The 19,325-nt window shown below is 43.2% G+C and overlaps 1 protein-coding gene across 6 annotated transcripts in view; it reads right to left on the bottom strand.

The window, feature by feature from the left end:
* Positions 1 to 19,325, bottom strand: part of RAD51C (RAD51 paralog C) — a 191,372-nt gene that overhangs the window by 159,463 nt on the left and 12,584 nt on the right. For 2 of the 6 annotated variants that reach the window (XM_073615160.1, XM_073615161.1), the window contains exons 3-4: positions 15,568 to 15,734; positions 4,360 to 4,493 (exon numbers count right to left, since the gene is read on the bottom strand). In XM_073615160.1, the coding sequence (XP_073471261.1) occupies positions 4,360 to 4,493; positions 15,568 to 15,734 (301 nt within the window). The remainder of the gene's footprint in view (positions 1 to 4,359; positions 4,494 to 15,567; positions 15,735 to 19,325) is intronic. The other 4 variants (XR_012241640.1, XM_073615162.1, XR_012241641.1 and 1 more) reach the window with 2 other exon arrangements.

Raw genomic sequence — 19,325 nt, 5'->3', positions numbered from 1 at the left:
AGGTAGCTCAAATGCTGCAGAAGAGTGCTTCTGTAAATTAATTTAAAAGACTGCCTTGGTTAAGTCAGCAGGGTCTCCTTAATGTTAAAGAAATCCCCAGCGCTTCATTTTAAAAGGCAAACTACCTCTTAATCAGTTTGAACGTTTATTGATTGCTATAGGTCAATACACTTTTCACAACACTTCATTTATTAAATAAAGGAATCAGCAACAGGAAAAGACTATAATGTTAGTAGCATTTAAAGTTTTATCCCAAACAAAAATTATACATTAATACCTTGGATTACGAGCATAATTCGTTCCAGAAGCATGCTTGTAATCCAAAGCACTCGTATATCAAAGCGAGTTTCCCCATAAGAAATAATGTAAACTCATTCATTCCACGAACGCTGCTCGTGTATGCAGTAATGTATGTGGCCAGAGGCGCTGGTGACGCTCAGGAACTGCTGACAGTTTCGGGTGTTCGGACACACGTTACGCTCACCCCACCCAGCTGGGTGTGTCTCCGAGTTCTCCAACGCCCCGGGACCTCTGGCCACATACCATAAAACATACACCAGCGGCTTGAGTCCTGCTCATCTTGTGAGACAGTGCTCACAAATCATGTCAGGATTTTAAAAAAATATAGCTCGTCTTACAAAACGCTCATATACCATGCTACTCGCAAACCGAGGTATCATTGTACTTAGTCATGAATCATATTGGGCTAAAATTACAAACTTCTTATACATTCTGCATCATAATCAAAGTGTGATTAAGCACTTGCCCACTGGGCACTTAAACCCCCTTCCTAACCAGGCCAATTTTCAACTTTCAGCGCTGTCACACTTTGATAATTACTCAGTCATGCAACACTGTACCCATATGCATTTTTCGTCCTTTTTTTTCATGCAAGTCGAACTTTCTTTTTATGGTAATTAATCACCTCTGGGTTTTTTTTTTTGTGCTATAAATAAAAAAGAAAAAAATGCATTTTTCTTTGTTTCTGTTATACAATTTTGCAAATTAGTACATTTTCTTCATAAATTTTGGGTAAAATTTATATCGCTACATATCTTTGGTAACAATTACCCAAATCAGCGCATATTACTTGGTCTTTGTGAACTTTATAGAGTCTACAAGCTATGGTGCCAATCACTGAAAATTGATCACACCTGACGGCCCATCTAATTTCTTGAGACACTAACAAGCCAGGAAAGTACAAATATCCCCCAAATAACCCCTTTTTGGAAAGTAGACAGTACAAGGTATTTAGTAAAAAGGCATGGTGAGTTTTTTCACATTTTTATTTTTTCCCACATTTCTTTGCAAAATGAAGATTTTTTTTTTTTGTTCACAAAACTGTCATAATTAACAGGTTATTTCTCTCACATGGCATATGCATACTTACTACACCCCAAAACACATTCTGCTACTCCTCCTAAGTATGGTGATATCACACGTGTGAGACTTTTACACAGCCTGGCTACATACAGAGGCCCAACATGCAGGGAACGCCGTCAGACGTTCTAGGGACATAGATTACACATATAATTTCCTGACACCCTACCACAGATTTGAAGGCCCTGGAGCACCAGGACAATGGAAACGCCTACAAAATGACACCATTTTGGAAAGAAAACACCCCAACATATATTCTATGAGGCATAATGAGTCTATTGAACATATGTGTCAGATGTGCCACTGCTGGGCACTTGGAATATATATATATAAAAAAACCCTCAAGCTTCTCCTTCCTCTGCTCACACGAACAGTGTAAGGAGAGGAGAGAACCAGACATGACGCCGGTTTGTTGACAGTGTTCGCTCCATCATTGGACGAAGCGATCACATGGCAAAGGTCCGCTGGGATTGGCACTTTACACCGATCTGTGTTGGGTCCCAAGAACCCAGTGAGTACGAACACTTCCGTGTGCGCCCCCTAGGGGGCGCGATTTTAGGAGGACATCATTGTACGCCCTCCCAGAATTATCCGATCGTGCTGTAGCCGTCATTCGGCTATGGCCTGGTCTGCAAGCGGTTAACGGGAATGCAAGGCCATCTGTCCAAAAGTTGAAACTGAACTGGAAATGAGTCTTTTTACAAAATATTGATCCAAAGAATGAAGGAATGGCTCAAAAAAGGAGAATGTTAGGTTTATGGACAATACAAGGAGACCCACAAGCATCTTGCAACTGAAAGAATTTTGAATAACAGTTCAAAAATTTCTGTTACAGGGGGCAATGCCAGCTTTTGAATGCAAGTGTATACTTACTTTTTTCACAGCACTCATTAGATCTATTGACGTTTTTGTTGGAAAAATAATTGAAAAGACATAGCGACCACTTGGAAGAAACCAGTGGTAGCTATTATAAAAAATAAACTAACATGGATCATGCTCAACGAAAAGCTGGTCAGTATCTTGAAGGATAAGACTACCAAGTTTGACCATGTTTGTGATCCATGGATTAAGTACCTCCAACTTCCAGCTGACTGAGTAGTGTGGTCAGTGGAGGCGGCAATGGCATCCCTGGGGGGAGGCCCCCTGACCCCCCCAACATTATGCTGTACCCCACATATGCCCCCCCCCCCCCCAATTAAAAAAAACATTTTTTTTTTTTTCAAAAAGGCAATGTCTTTTTGTTTGCATTCGTAGCAGGTGCACCACATCTTACTCGGGCCGCCGCTGGAGTAACAGTCTCTATTGAGAGGGAGAGCGTCCCCAGTCAGCTCCTGCGGGTGATTCCTCCCGCCTCCCTCTGCTTGCTGACACTGCATAATGCGAGCACTCACACAACCACAGCTGCCCGATCTGCTCCTTCCCCTGCATCCTCATTGGCAGGGAGAAGAGCGAGTTGCAGGAAGGACTCCACCAGGACTCTCAGTTACTGAAAAAACAGACTGATTTCTCCCGTCCTTAGGACAGGAGAACCAGCCTGTAAATTCCAAGAGATGCCAGACCAGCGCTGTCAATAGCAGGGGCAGGAAAGCAAGAGGAGGCTGGGGAACCCCACAGTGGCAGAACACCAGGGCCCGGTGGCAAGACAACCTTTGCAACCCTGATAGTTCTCCCACTGCTTTGGACCCTTATATTTTCTTGGTATGCTGGTGACATATATCTCTTGTTTTCTGCCACCCTGGGGGGCCCCAATACAGTAGGAAAGGAACTCACTGCAGAACATGTGAAAGGGCCCCAGGATATATATATAATTGCATTTTATAGTTGCCCCCCTACTTTTGTCCCTGTCCCCCCATGTGCCCCCTCTAAATATGAAAGCTACAGACACCACTGAGAGGCGGGCATTCGGGCAGTCCTTTTTTCTCCTTTCGCTTTGTTTCTTCTCCCCCCCCCCCCCCCTTTTAATTCTCACTTCTCCCCCCTCTTTTTTTTTTTTTTTTTTGAATTCGCACTTCCTTTTTCATTTAGTTGTGTTACTTACGCTTGTTGTTGCGCATTATGTATACTCAAAGCCCGTGCCAATGGGTGGTGGTGAAGCATGAGTTCTAATATTTCCCCTAGTGGGTGTTTTCTGAGTGGGATTGCTGTTTGCTTTAAAGGAACCTTTTTTTGTGTTGAATTTCTACTTTATATGGCAACTCTTTGTGTCAGAAATAACTGGTGGTATAATATTTATTCCCATTTCATGCCTGCTCTTAATGTTTTAATATGTTCCACCTGCGTTGTGGAACCTATTCTTGTGAACTTTCTCTAAAAATATTGAAACAGAAAAAATTATTGAAAAGACAAGTTTTTATTCAAGTATCACCTTAATCTGAGCACTGTTGAATGAAGGATTAAAAGAAAAGTATGGTTTTCTTTTGGCCCATTTATATTTACCTAGGTGGATGAAGCATTGGTCCGATGCTGCATCTGCCCCCTACCGCCTCTGCACTGAGAACCGAGCGATCAAACGCCGCTGATGGCTCGGTTCTCACAGATCCCCGACCAGAGAGCTGCTGATGGTCAATCAGCAGCTCTTCTCTCTGCTCTTCCATGCTCACTACAGCGCTGAGCTGTGGAGAGGCAGTCTCAGTCTTTCAGTGGCTCGCTGAGACAGGCATAAGTCCAGGCACCTGGCGGATCCAGACTTTGTCGTGATGACGCGGTGTCTAGACTGATTCCAGTGACATCAGCAGAGAGTGGACTTCAGGCTGCGCTCTACTGAAAACGTGTCACAGGAGTGCAAAACTAAGTGCACTCCTGTGACCCATAGGAGAAGCCCAGCCAAACAAGCTCAGGCTGGACTTCTCCTTTAATGTCTGCCTTTTCATATATGTTGACAAAGTCAACAACTTCCAAGGGGTGTCCCTAATTTTTCACGACTGTATTATAAAGAGGATGTTTTAGTACACTTGATTAAAATAAAATAAACTTACTAACCTTTAAGTGCTTTGCTAGGAAGTCTTTGAGGGTATGTATATGAGCAAGTAGCTCAATGTAGTCTTGACAAGAAAAGTAATAAATCTGTGATAGGATGTTATTAGCAGTAAATCTTTGCATAGCTAGTCTGTGACCTGAAAAATACATTATAAAAAAATAATTTAGGACAAAACGGAACAAAATATTGCTCCACAGTTCGTAAGCATGTGTATATAGGGTGTAGGCATGACTATTAAAGTGTAAGTAAACCCCCTTATTTTCAGCCAAGGAAGCTGCCATCTTTGCCTCTGTTTAATCTACAACTGCCATGATGCTGCACATGTGATCAGTTATGACACCAGCCATCGGATGGTTTGACAATTGAGAGCACAACCAATGGGAGTGTTACATTTCCGGCTCATGCCGGAAATAAAACTGGGTTTACTTCTGCTTTAACTGTGGAGTAAAAATTTCACTACGATTACATTTCATTTATTAGGACTCCTTTTTCTACAGGCAACAGAAGCGTAGAGAGTTCCCTAAGAGATTAAAGTGGAAGAAAAACAAAGGTCTAACAACCCCCCCCCCCAGCCCGCTGTCTTACCCCATCTAGGTGGTGGGCATCGGCAGTGGGCCCTGGGGGGGAACGGGATCGGGCATCACCTCCATCTCAGCGGCTGTGCGTCTCCTCCCATCCTCCTAGGCGTCCAATAGGATTGCCTCTCCTTTCATCCAAACCGAGTGATGAGTCTCATGACCCGCTTCCTGATTGTCTGGGAGGAGGATCAGTGTTTTAATAGCAAATATTTATTCGCTATTGTAACATACCTACATTTTCTGCACCCCAAGGCCACCCTATTTTGAAGCCTATTAGAGCCTCTGGCTCTAATCAGGTGCTTCAAAAAAACACCCCGCTGCTTTGGAATCCATGAATCCGGCGTCCGGAAAGGGGTCGGACACATAAATAAAGGGGACGGTGCCCGTGCGCTCTTAATGGACAGGCTGCTCCTGCTGGGATGTATGATAACACTTTGGCCTAGGCCAGAAACCAGGAAGCAACTGAAGAAATGCATAAATAATGTTTAAAACAAATAAATATAATATACCTTCCTATCTTTTTACTAAGGCTAGGATGTTGTTGCCAGGATGTTATGGTGATGAAAAAGTCTGAACATTTTCAGTAACCGATTTCCTTAACTAGGGACTTTTTCCATTTAAAGCAAAATACCAGGGACTCGACATGCCTCTCAGCAAATAGCTTTGGGTGTCTACTTTCCAAAATGGGGTCATTTGGGGGGGTTTTGAACTGTCCTGGCATTTTATGCACAACATTTAGAAGCTTATGTCACACATCACCCACTCTTCTAACCACTTGAAGACAAAGCCCTGACACTTTGTTTACATGAAAAAATTATTTATTTTTTTTGCAAGAAAATTACTTTGAACCCCCAAACATTATAAATTTTTTTAAAGCAAAATGCCCTACAGATTAAAATGGTGGGTGTTTCATTTTTTTTTTTTTTTTTTTTTTTTCCACACAGTATTTGCGCAACGATTTTTCAAACGCATTTTTTGGGGAAAAAACACACTTTTTAAAATTTTAATGCACTAAAACACACTATATTGCCCAAATGTTTGATGAAATAAAAAAAAATGCTCCTAGGCCGAGTACATTGATACCAAACATGACATGCTTTAAAATTGCGCACAAACGTGCAGTGGCGACAAACTAAATACATTTTTAAAAGCCTTTAAAGGTTACCACTTTAGATTTACAGAGGAGGTCTACTGCTAAAATGACTGCCCTCGATCTGACCTTCGCGGTGATACCTCACATGCATTGTGCAATTGCTGTTTACATTTGATGCCAGACCGACGCTTGCATTCGCCTTTGCGCGAGAGCAGGGGGGGACAGGGGTGCTTTTTTTCTTTATTATTTTTATGCTTTTTTATCTTATTTTTAAACTGTTCCTTTCATTTTTTTTTTTTTAATCATTTTTATTGTTATCTCAGGGAATGTAAATATCCCCTATGATAGCAATAGGTAGTGACAGGTACTCTTTTTTGAAAAAATTGGGGTCTATTAGACCCTAGATCTCTCCTCTGCCCTCAAAGCATCTGACCACACCAAGATCGGTGTGATAAAATGCTTTCCCAATGGCGCTGTTTACATCCGGCGAAATCTAAGTCATGAAATGCTCATAGCTTCCGGTTTCTTAGGCCATAGAGATGTTTGGAGCCACTCTGGTCTCTGATCAGCTCTATGGTCAGCTGGCTGAATCACCGGCTGCATTCTCAGGTTCCCGCTGGCTGAAAAGAATGATACCAAGATGATACCTAAACCTGCAGGCATCATTCTGGTATAACCACTCAAAGTCCAGCAACATACCAGTACGTTGCTGGTCCTTGTTGGGCATATATTGTAATCTTTTTTTCTCATGCAGCCTGTGGGCTGAACAAAAAAAAAAAAAAAAAAAAAAAAAAAAAAAAAAAAAAAGAGATTGATCGGTGGGTATGCCCACCATTAGAATACCTCCCTTCATCCACCCACTTCTAATGATGGGCATACATGCACCATTTATATATGCTGAAGCATGGGGGCATCCGCCCCAAAAGTTAGGAGCAAATCGCTCCTCCGCCCCTGCTGCCCCCATGCTTCGGCATATATCACCTCCGCTGGAGTCACGGCTTTATATATCGAGGGAGAAAACGCTGTTGCTGTCAAGATAAATAAATCCGCGCTGCAGCTGAATGGTGTACCTGAAGACAAAAAAATGGTTAACAATAAAACACAGTAAACAGTAAAGTATAAAAAATTGCATACCTGAAAAGCAAACATGATAAAACATAATAACAATAAAACATTGCAGAATAGAATACAGTAAAAAAGAGCAGAACAATAGAGAGAGAATAGAGAGAGAGAGAACAATAAAACAATTTTTTTTGTTTTATATATTTTGCGTTTTTTTTTTACACTTTTTTTTGTAACTGTAACTTTTATAACTGTAACCGGTTCCAGGTTCGGGTCTCTCACAATGCGATAGCATCTTGGGAGACCCTGTGAAAGTGTGCCTAGTCTGTGCAATGCTGTAACCTACGCTAATACTCAACTAGTGAATGGTAGCGTTCAAAACATTCACCAATGCAAAGACCAGGATTGTCAGGACAGGAGAGACAATAATAGCGGGTTTCACGCTTATATCCACGCTTGCTGCAGACACAACATCTTTTTTGGGGGGGGGGGGGTTCGTTGGGTAGGGGTACTCGGGAGGACATAAAGAAAATGCCTCTCATGCAGCCGACTGCATTTGGTTGGGGATGTGAATGGGGGAAGTACGGGTGCTGCAGAAGTGGTGGGTTCCCAATTAGGATTGGCGAATGCAGCAAGAAGAGCACTATGGGTACAACGGTCCTGTGTTTGTCTTCTTCTTGGTGGCAGCGGGACACTACTTGTGCTTGCCACCTCACCAGCTTGAACTGCACTTATGGGACTTGCCACATCACCAAGTGTTACTGCAGTGTTGGTTTGACCACAACCGGGGTGTACTAGGCCGCTGGTGCTTGCCAGTTCACCAAAACGCTACCAAAAAAACTGTTAGCGATCTCAGGGATCAGGCCTGACTCTGCGAACGCTGCAGTTATGCGTTTAGTGTTTTGTAAGTGACAGTAATCGATCGATACTGCACTTGGGTGGGCTGGGCCAGGCGGAGGGGCAAAACGCAGGTGCTAGCAGGTATCTGGGCTGATCCCGCTAACACAGCGTTTTTGGGAACTCTAAACTGCTGGGGACGCTAGTATAGATCCGATCGGATATTGATCCGTTCAGATACTATACCACTAAGGGAGGCGTATGCTGCGTGCGTGGGTGTTAGCGCTACTGGCACTAACCTGACGCTGCCTGGGGTGACGCAGACCCTAAAACTTAAGTTATATCACCGCCGGGCTATCAGGGGGCTAAACCTTTATTAGGTAATAAACGGCGGGTGCCCTGACACTATAAAAAATAAACCAAACTAATCAGCGTCATCCGTAACAGTTATACGGTGATCACTGGTGAAAGGGTTAACTAGGGGGCAATCAGGGGGTTAAAGCCTTTATTAGGTAGTATATGGGGGTCCCTGACGCTTTAAAAAGCTGACGGCGAACCTATATATTTACCTCCCTAACTAGCCTCACTAGTGACACTAATACAGCGATCAGAAAAATGATCGCTTAGTGACACTGGCGACGGGGGGTGATCAAGGGGTTAAAACTTTAGTAGGGGGTACCCTAGACCTAAAGGGGGCCTAACACTAACTGCTGTCACAAACTGACACCAATGAAGTAATCACAAAAAAAAAAAAAATAAATAAACTGCTTGGTGTCACTGTGTGTCTGGTGTGTTTTACTGTAAGTGTGTGTGTTGTGCACTTACTCAGATGTCCTCTCTCCACGGCGCCGGAAAGGAAAATACCGAGCCGAGGAGCGATGACATCACTTCCTCTGCCGCTGTTTACTATACAGCAGCAGAGGAAGATTCTCATTGGCTGGGAGCGATCGCGAGGGGGTGACCACGAATGGATGGCCTCCCCCTCACCTCTGATCGCTCGGGGACAGATGCCGACCGCCTCGGGCACCGGGGGGTGCGGTCCGATCATTATATCTGCGTGAGGCGGTCGGCAAGTGGTTAAAGAGACTTTATCCTTGAGGTGAACTTTCCTGCAGCAGCCTGTTTGGCATTACTATGACAGGCTGTATCCCTGGCTATTAAAACATCTGGGATGCAGGCAAGCTTTGACACTACCAAGAAAAGTCAGAACCTGGGAGGTGAGGACGGTTAGGACTGCTGTTTACCTCTTTAGTTGCAGAAAAAAATTTCAACTAAGCTGGCCATAGACGGTGCACAGAGAAATCCCCCCTCCCCCCCACTGGGATATTGTATTCTGACAGTTACCACTGAACATTGGCTACAGCTACTGATCGACAAAAGTTTTCCAGCATGTCCCTTCAACAGAAATTGATCAAACAGATCAGAAATGGTCACACACTGAATTGAATTTGGTTGGTTCCTGCTTCAGCCTTCTCCATCTATGTAATGTTAAGACTTATTTTTAACATAGGTAACCCTGTCTGTACTGTGCTGGCAGATCTTACTTATCAGTTGTAAACTATATTTTAACACTGTCTGCCTTTACAAAGGGTTAAAGATCTCATGGCTTGGGTAGTATGTACTTTTAATCCAATCTGTCCCCAAAGTGTTGCTAAATAAGCACATTGCAATTTACTCTGAACAATACAAGCTGTCTGTAGAGTACTGCGTGTAATACAGCTTCAAAGAAAAACTAGAAGTGTAATAATTTTTTTTTTCTTTTTTTACAGTAAGCTGCAATGGTGAATCCCTGCAGCTAGAATAAAAGAAAATGTCTCCTTTTTACTATCATATCGGATCAGCTTTGACATTGATCCAATTGTACATCCCTACTGAACGGACTTTGCTGAGTCTGCTATTAATATTTTTGGTAATTGTCTCCTGCTGCCATATCTTTAAACTTCCATATTGCCTGCTAGCTCTATAACAAACACAGTGCAATAGCAATATTACTGGTGATTGATTCTCAACTCCATGTGGCTTGAGTGATCAAGAGAGGTAATTAGCTTTACGACCCTAGCCTGTGTCTGTAGCTGGCCTGGCCCTGGCCATCTCCTCCCCATATTCAGGTGTTTCACATCAGACCCAATAATGACCAACTGAGAAATGCATCCCAGCTTAGTCTCTCTATAAATTTATGGCAGCTTATGGGGTGGCGCAGACATCATGGCTCTGTCCTGAGTGATGCGCAGTTTCACAGACGCAGTTTAACGAAAGCAGGATAACTAAAGCTGCATGAACAACAGGAACTCTGCTCCACTCTGCAAGACGACAAGCAAAGAACCTTTGAAATTTATTTTATATTAGGTTAGTTTCCCACTCTCTATCCACTAACATGCTCCTTATTCTCTTCCTTCTCACATTGGTGTCTTCTATCCTCAAATTATCTTTACTTTACCCCTCCTCTCTTCCCTGCAGCATGCACATATCACCCTCACTCCTACCCTCTCCCTACTATGGCACCCATCATCTCCTGCAGTTGCTGCACCCACATGCTGACATAAACACCAGGGCCACTAGACACGTGCACATCCCACTCCCACCTTGCCTTCCTCACCCTCCTCCTTCTCCTAGTCTCAGGTGACATTTCTCCTAATCCTGGGCCGCCATTTTCCAAATGCAAGCCACATATCCAATACCCCTCCCCCTCTGGCAACCACCGCAATCCACTCAGTTTAATTTCTATCCCCCTGCTTCCTCAAAGCAGCCCACCAATCTCATGTGCCCTTTGGAACGCCCGCTCCATCTGTAACAAGCTAACATCTGTACATGACCTCTTCATCTCTCATGGCTTGAATATACTCGCCATAACAGAAACCTGGCTTCAAAATTTTGACTCCGCTTCTCCTGCTGCCCTCTCCCATGGTGGTCTCCATTGGACTCACTCCTCCAGACCCAACAGACAGAAAGGAGGTGGAGTTGGCTTCCTTCTGTCCCCACAAAGCACCTTCCAAGTCCTTCCTGTCCCTCCCTCTCTTCTTTCGAGATGCACTGTATTCGTCTGTTTTCTCCCATTTCTCTGAGGATTGCAGCAATTTATAGGCCTCCAGGACCGGTATCGCGCTTTCTTGATGACTTGCCTGGCTACCCTACTTTCTCTCCTCTGAAATACCCACCATTATTCTTGGTGACTTTAACATTCCTGTCAATGTTAACAGCCCAACTACAGCTAAACTTCTCAACTTAACCTCATCTTTTGACCTAACCCAATGGACACATACTTCCACTCACTCCAATGGTAATACCCTTGACCTTGTATTCTCCCATCTCTGCAACCCTGGCAACCTCACCAACACCCCCTTTCCTCTATCTGATCACAACCTCATTACTTTCACGGTATCCTTGCCTCCAACCACCCATCCCTCCAAGCAGCAAACAATTACTTGTAGAAACCTTCGCCTCTTTAACCCTTCTCTTCTCTATTCTGCTACTGACCACCTATATGACATAATCTCTCCCCTGTCCTGTCCTGACCTGGCCACTTCTGTCTACAACCGTTCACTCTCATCATCACTAGATGCACTTGCTCCTCTAACCACACGCAGAATTAGGCCCCGACCGTTACAACCCTGGCAAACTGACAACACTAGAAATCTCAAGAGACATTGCCGTGCTCTTGAACGACTGTGGCGTAAAACCAAATGCCTGCAAGACTTCACCCTATATAAATCTGCCCTTCTAAAATACAATTCATGCCTCCATGCTGCCAAACAAACCTACTTTGTCTCTCTTATTAATTCCTTGTCATCCAGTCCCCGTCGGCTCTTCTCAACCTTTAACTCTCTGCTTCGTCCACCACCCCCTCTACCCACTAACTCACTCACTGCCCAAGAGATTGCCAATCACTTCAAAGACAAGATCGATGCAATTCTTGAGGACATCTCCACTGTGCGTACGTCTTCCCCACCCATCATACCTTGCCCAGCAGCACATTCAACACTCTCCTCTTTTGAATTGGCAACTATGGAAGAGGTTACAAAAATTTTCTCGGATGCCCACCTAACCAATTGTCCCTTGGATCCTGTTCCCTCACAACTACTACGGTCACCCTCTTCTTCTATCCTATGCTCCCTCACCCACATCTTCAATCTCTCCCTTTCTAGTGGCATTTTCCCCTCCCCTCTAAAACATGCGCAGATCACTCCCATTCTTAAAAAGCCCTCACTGGACCCTACCGACCTGAACAACTTAAGACCCATCTCATTACTCCCATTCACCTCTAAACTTCTAGAACGCTTAGTCTACAACCGTCTTAGCTCCTACCTCAAAGGAAAATAACCTTCTTGACCCCTTACAGTCTGGCTTTCGCTCGCAGCACTCCACGGAAACTATCTTACTAAAACTCACTAACGATTTACTAACTGCTAAAACCAACAGCCAGTACTCCATACTCCTACTACTTGACCTCTCTGCGGCCTTTGATACTGTTGACCACCCGCTCCTTCTCAATAAACTACATTCCCTTGGCCTCCGAGATTCTGCTCTATCCTGGTTCTCTGGCTATTTATCACAGCGCTCCTTCAGTGTCACCTACAACTCTGTCTCCTCCTCTCCATTGCCCCTTTCTGTGGGGGTCCCCCAAGGCTCGGTTCTTGGACCCCTTCTCTTCTCTATCTACACCTCCTCCCTTGGTCACTTAACTGCCCACGGCTTCCAATACCACTTATACGCTGATGACACCCAAATCTGTCTGTCTACTCCTCACCTCACTCCTTCAGTCTCCTCTCGCATTACTAACTTACTAACTGACATATCAGCATGGATGTCGCACCACTTCCTTAAACTAAATCTCTCTAAAACTGAGCTATTAATATTCCCCCCCGCCGTGCCCCCCTTCCTGACTTTTCCATCAAAATCAACAATGCAACCATCAGTCCCTCCCCTCACGCCAGGGTACTAGGTGTAATCCTAGACTCTGACTTGTCATTTCAGCCTCAAATCCAATCGCTGTCAAAAGTTTGTAGAATTCACCTCCGTAATATCTCTAAAATTCGCCCTTTCTTAACAAATGAAACCACCAATCTCCTCATTCACTCCCTTGTTATCTCTCGCCTTGACTATTGCAACTCCCTTCTCATTGGCCTACCTCTCCATAGGCTATCCCCTCTTCAGTCTATCATGAATGCTGCTGGCAGACTTATTCACCTTACCAACCGCTCAGTGTCTGCCAACCCTCTACTTCAATCCCTACACTGGCTCCCAATCACCCAGCGAATTAAATTCAAAATTCTAACCACAACATACAAAGCCATTCACAACTCTGCCCCAAGCTACATCACTAATCTTGTCTCCAAATATCACCCAAATCGACCTCTCCGCTCTTCTCAAGACCTCCTGCTTTCAAGCTCATCTCCTCCTCCCATGCTCGTCTCCAGGATTTCTCCAGAGCCTCTCCCATCCTCTGGAACTCGCTACCTCCATCTATCCGGCTATCCCCTACTCTTGCTACCTTCAGGCAATCCCTGAAAACTCATCTCTTCAGGAAAGCCTATCTCGTCTCCAACTAATCTCCTACCACTTCCACCAGCTCATTCCCCACAGTTACAACCTTTTGTACCACCTGCCCCACCCTATTAGATTGTAAGCTCTTCTGAGCAGGGCCCTCTTAATCCTATTGTATTGTATTATAACTGTATTGTCTCCCTTTTATATTGTAAAGCGCTGCATAAACTGTTGGCGCTATATAAATCCTGAATAATAATAATAACAGTAGCGAACGACAGTTTTTGTTTAGTGGAGCTCTCTTTTTAATTACCAAACCCATTAATTGGAAATACATTTTGATAATGTAAAGCCTGCCATAGATGGAGCGATTTTCTTTCACTAGTGATAATCGCATGTAAAATCTTACAGGCTCTTTAAATTCACCTGGAATTATAAACGTCATAGAATTCCCCAGTCGGTAATGATGTCAGCGCGCTCAGATGGAGGCCTAGCCTTCCCCAACCTTATTAAATATCACCAAGCCACCCAACTACGAGCAATAACCTCGTGGTTCACTCAAAAGTCCTACAATAGATGGACGGAAATTGAAAAGTTATGGCTAGCCCCCATCCACCCAAATAGCTTACTATGGAACACGAGGGCAGACGTCCCCCCGGAGCGCTTACTGGGAACTATGTCCCAGCTTCGTCAATTATGGATCAAACTATCCCGCTTACATGAACTGTCCTCAGAAAAATCAGTACTAACGTCCTTCGTCTGCAACCCCAAAATTCCAGATAGCCTCACCCACCAGATGTCTCACCCATGGTCGTCACGGAACCTTTTTCACTATGGACACGTAGTAGATCCTAGATCCCGTAGGCTATTGTCCTTCGCTGATCTTCAGACTAAACATGGCCTGCCACATCAAGTTTTCTACAGTTACCTGCAGATACGCCACTACGCCTTGTCCATATCGCCTGACCTACAATTCTCCACACCAACATCTTTTGAAAACATAATCCTGGGAGGCACGGCCCAAAAGGGCTTAATCTCCGATATGTACAAAATAATAAATGCCTATCCCCTGGAAACTAAAGGTAAACATGCATATATGATCAAATGGGAAAAAGCCCTCGAAGAGGAACTCCCTTTGGAGGAATGGCAGACGATATGGACCCAGGCAGCCAAAAGTTCCCTATGTACTCTATACAAGGAAAACACCTATAAACTCCTCCTCTATTGGTATATGACTCCAGACATCCTTCACACCATATATCCTTCTAGCTTTGATCGCTGTTGGCGGTGTCAAAAAGAAAGAGGGACCCTCCTTCACCTTTTTTGGAGCTGCCCACTGATTACCCCTTTCTGGGCTGAGGTCCAGCAGCTGCTGGCAAGTCTTTTAGAGGTACAGATCCCCATGACCCCCAAGTCATTTCTCTTGGGAGTCCAGCGACTAAAAATCCCCACACCCAGCAAAAAATTAATGCGCCACATACTCACAGCAGCACGATGTCTCATCGCCCTACACTGGAAAAAAACCCTCCCCCCCACTTCTGAAGCTTTATACGCCAGAATCAAGGATGTGGAGTTGATGGAGAAGATGACGGCCAGGATCCAGGACAGGCTGGAAGTACATGACAAAGTATGGGGGCTGTGGCATCTTCGAGAGGATCCACCATGATAAGTACATAAGTCCCTACCATCAACAATCCCCTCCCCCCTCCCTCCCCCCTCCTCTTCCTTCATTTTCTTTTCTCTCTTTCTATTTTTCTACACCCCAAGTATTCTAATGACTCGCACAATTTTGAGTAACTTAACAGGGAAAAATGAGAGAATTTGTTGTATTCATGTACACCGCTATATGTTCCTTCTTTTCTCTTGTCATTTTCAACATATTATGTATGCTTGTAATACAAATATTACAATAAAATGTTATTTGGAAAAAAAAAAAAATCTTACAGGCTGGTTGTACTAAAGTTGTTCGTTCGATCAGCTTGGGTACATTCAGGCTGTCCATACTTGGTTTGATTCTCAGACAGTCTCTGCTTAACCAGCTGAGATTCGAACAGTCTATGGCCGGCTTTACTGTTCAAAGTACATTAAAAAAATAAAAATAAACACTAGAAGATAAAAAAAAAAAAAAAAAAATCAAGCCAATTAGATTACACACACACCTTCTTCTTGGTGCGCTTGAGTAATAAGACTACAGTGCAAAACACAAGCATTTGCAATTTCCACCAGTCTTTCCACTCTGAAGCTACTCTCGGTATCAAAGTAAACAGTTTCACCATCATTGCCTCCAAAGCACTCTGGTATCTGTACATCCACTGCCAGCTGCATACTAAAGAAAAAAACTGGAGATCAGAGGGGGGAACTTAAACAAAAGAAATAAAATACAACACCACATCACAGCTAAATACATTGAAACAAATGATATGAAGTTAAAAATATTATATTACAGGTGAAAAATTATATAGCATCCCACAAAAGTGAGTACACCCCTCACGTTTTTGTAATCATGTTATTATAACTTTTCATATGACAACATTGAAGAAATTACACTTTGCTACAATGTTAAGTAGTGAGTGTACAGCTTGTATAATAGTGTAAATTTGCTTTAAACAATAAAAGGACTTTGCGCTTCAAATCTATCACATATAAATATATACTGACATTAATGTGACCATATACGTACAGCTACAATGGCTGTAGAAATGTGAATATAAACCGTGAATATACACAAACAATTTAAACAAAATAGTCCAAGTGTGCTAGTGAAAATATTCTCTTCATAGGTAAAAAAAAAGTTCATAATGATGTGTAACATCAGCTGGGATCAAATGTGTGGGGAGATGATGGTGATGATCTTTATATGGAGGGATCCGGTAAACCCGGGCTCTCTAAACTCTCACTTTAGGAGAAGCAAATGCGAGCATCAAATGGTTGCTTTAGTGGGTACTGTGTGATGTCGCTTATCGGTTATCCAGGTAGGGCTTTTCTGATGGTTGGATTATCATCCCGGTATACAAATCCCTATCAAAAAAAAAAAAAGGAAGAAGGGGTTGCCCAACTGGGCTCCACCGATCCGGTGGAATAAACGGGAAAGGGAAAGAGAGAGAGAGGCCTCCAATAGTGTAGTAATTTTAAATTAAATTTATTCAGTGATTCAAGTGGTCTCTTACATTTAAAATATTTTAAAACAGCATAAAAACTGAGAAGCGGCGTCTGAGGCGCCTCCTTACTGACTTCCGGTTACGTCTGCTCTCTGCCACGCCCTACGCGTTACGTCACCGCTCGTGACTTCATCTGGGGAACCGGATTGGCCCGAGAGGGATGTCATTTATATGGTGTTTCCGGAAATGCTATAGCGGCCATTTTTATTGTGGTTGATGTATTTCTATTACCGCGGCGATCTTGCAGGTGGCAATTTGTGTGGGATGGCGGCCATATTTTGGAGGGTCAAGCTAAATGATGCGCACTAGTATCTATAATCTCTAACGGTGCTTTCATTTATAAATATGATATAGATCAGTCCCGTTTGGTACGAGGGAAGCATTGATGGAATTTAGGACTGCTCAATTGGTATATGGACAATATATAAAAATATTTGCAATGTTATGTGTCGGTCATTTTTTTGTAGTTACTTATATTTTCTCAACGTGTGGTCTCCTCTATGGCAACGGATTCATATGAACGGCAGCCATTTTTGGGTGGTTAAATATATTTATGATCCGCCATGTTACTGTACACAATGGTGTTAGACTATAGGTCTATATTCTATGTGTAAACTATAAGGGTAAATCACAACGGGGGCACCAGTCGTAACCTGAGTCCCCAAGAAGATGTCTCTACATTTATACTTTCAATCTCACAAATATATAGGTGTGTAATTAATATCATTCATGTTATAACTATGTTCATCTCCTTAAAATTGGGATAAAAATCGGTATATATCAATGTTCTCTAATTGGAATAAATATCTTCTTCTAATAAACATACTAAAAATAAAAAATTATATAAAAAATATTCAATAATTGTTAAAATCATCAAGAATTATCAAAAATTATTAAAAATTATTCGAACTCTACGTTCATTCCTCTAGGTGTTCGTGTACGTAGAGTGTGTATCCAATATGACTCCCTTTGACTTATACTTCTGATTTTGTGGCTACCTCTCCATGAACCTTTGTATTTCTCGATCCCCCAAAATTGCAGTTGCGAAGGATCTTGATTATGTGCTATCGCAAAGTGTTTTGATACATTATGTTTGGGATTGCCTTTCTTAATATTTTGAATGTGCTCCTTAATCCTTACTTTCTGTCTGTGGAGTGTAAATTTGCTGTCCCCTCAAAATAACTTAACACACATCCATTAATGTCTCAACCGCTGGCAACAAAAGTGAGTATATCCCTAAGTGAAAAATGTCCAAACTGGGCCCAAAGTGTCAATATTTTGTGTGGCCACCATTATTTTCCAGCACTGCCTTAACCCTCTTGGGCATGGAGTTCACCAGAGCTTCACAGGTTGCCACTGGAGTACTCTTCCACTCCTACATGACAGGGCTGGTGGATGTTAGAGACTTTGCACTCTGCCACCTTCCGTTTGAGGATGCCCCACAGATGCTCAATAGGGTTTAGGTCTGGAGAAATGCTTGACCAGTCCATCACCTTTACCCTTAGCTTCTTTAGCAAGGCAGCGATCGTCTTGGAGGTGTAATTGGGGTCGTTATGTTGGAATACTGCCCTGTGGCCCAGTCTTTGAAGGGAGGGCATCATGCTCTGCTTCAGTATGTTACAGTACAAGTTGGCATTCATGGTTTCCTCAATGAACTGTTGCTCCCCAGTGCTTGACTGTAGGCAAGACACACTTGTCTTTGTACTCCTCACCTGGTTGACGCCACATGCGCTTGACACCATCTGAACCATATAAGTTTATCTTGGTCTCATTCGACCACAGGACAAGGTTCCAGTAATCCATGTCCTTAGTCTGCTTGTCTTCAGCAAACTATTTGTGGGCTTTCTTGTGGGACAACAGCAATGCAGACCAATTTGATTGGGGGGGTCAGCACTGACAGGCTGACCCCCCACTCCTTCAACCTCTGCAGCAATGCTGGCAGCACTCATACATCAATTTGCCAAAGACAACCTCTGGATATTACGCAGAGCACGTGCGCTCAACCCCTTTGGTCGACCATAGCGAGGCCTGTTAAACTGCTGTATGGTCTTGGCCACTGTCCTGCAGCTCAGTTTCAGGGTATTGGCAATCTTCTTATAGCCTAAGCCATCTTTATACAGAGCAAAAATTTTTTTTTTCAGATCCTCAGAGTTCTTTGCCATGAGGTACCATGTTGAACTACCAGTGACCAGTATGAGAGAGAGCGATGACACCAAATTTAACACACCTGCGACCTTGTAACACCAATGAGTCACATGACACCGGGGAGAGAAAATGGCTAATTGGGCCCAATTTGGACATTTTCACTTAGGGGTGTACTCACTTTTGTTGCCAGCGGTTTAGACATTAATGGCTGTGTGTTGAGTTATTTTGAGGGGGCAGCAAATTTACACTGTTATATAAGTTGTACACTCACTACTTTAGATTGTAGCAAAGTATCATTTCTTCAGTGTTGTCACATGAAAAGATATAAAATATTTGCAAAAATTTGAGGGGTGTACTCACTTTTGTGATATATTGTATATTATAGAATTAAGGCTTTTTCACACAGTTTCACTACCACCTTCTGAAAAACGATCCACAGTGGAATGGAATGCAAGGTGGTCAGGGGTAGTATAAATGCAGACCAATTTTTACCATCCGGTTGACACCTGTGTGAATTAGCCCTTTGTGTATACAACTGAGGGAAAGCAAAAATGTACATGTTTAAAACAGAGTGAATATTGTAGGTTAAAATCTCTATTGCATATTAGCATCCT

This window comes from Aquarana catesbeiana, linkage group LG02 (genome assembly GCF_042186555.1).
Source record: "Aquarana catesbeiana isolate 2022-GZ linkage group LG02, ASM4218655v1, whole genome shotgun sequence".
NCBI lineage: Eukaryota > Metazoa > Chordata > Amphibia > Anura > Ranidae > Aquarana > Aquarana catesbeiana.
The sequence above is the reverse complement of the archived record's forward strand: the minus strand, read 5'-3'. Positions and strand labels throughout refer to the sequence as shown.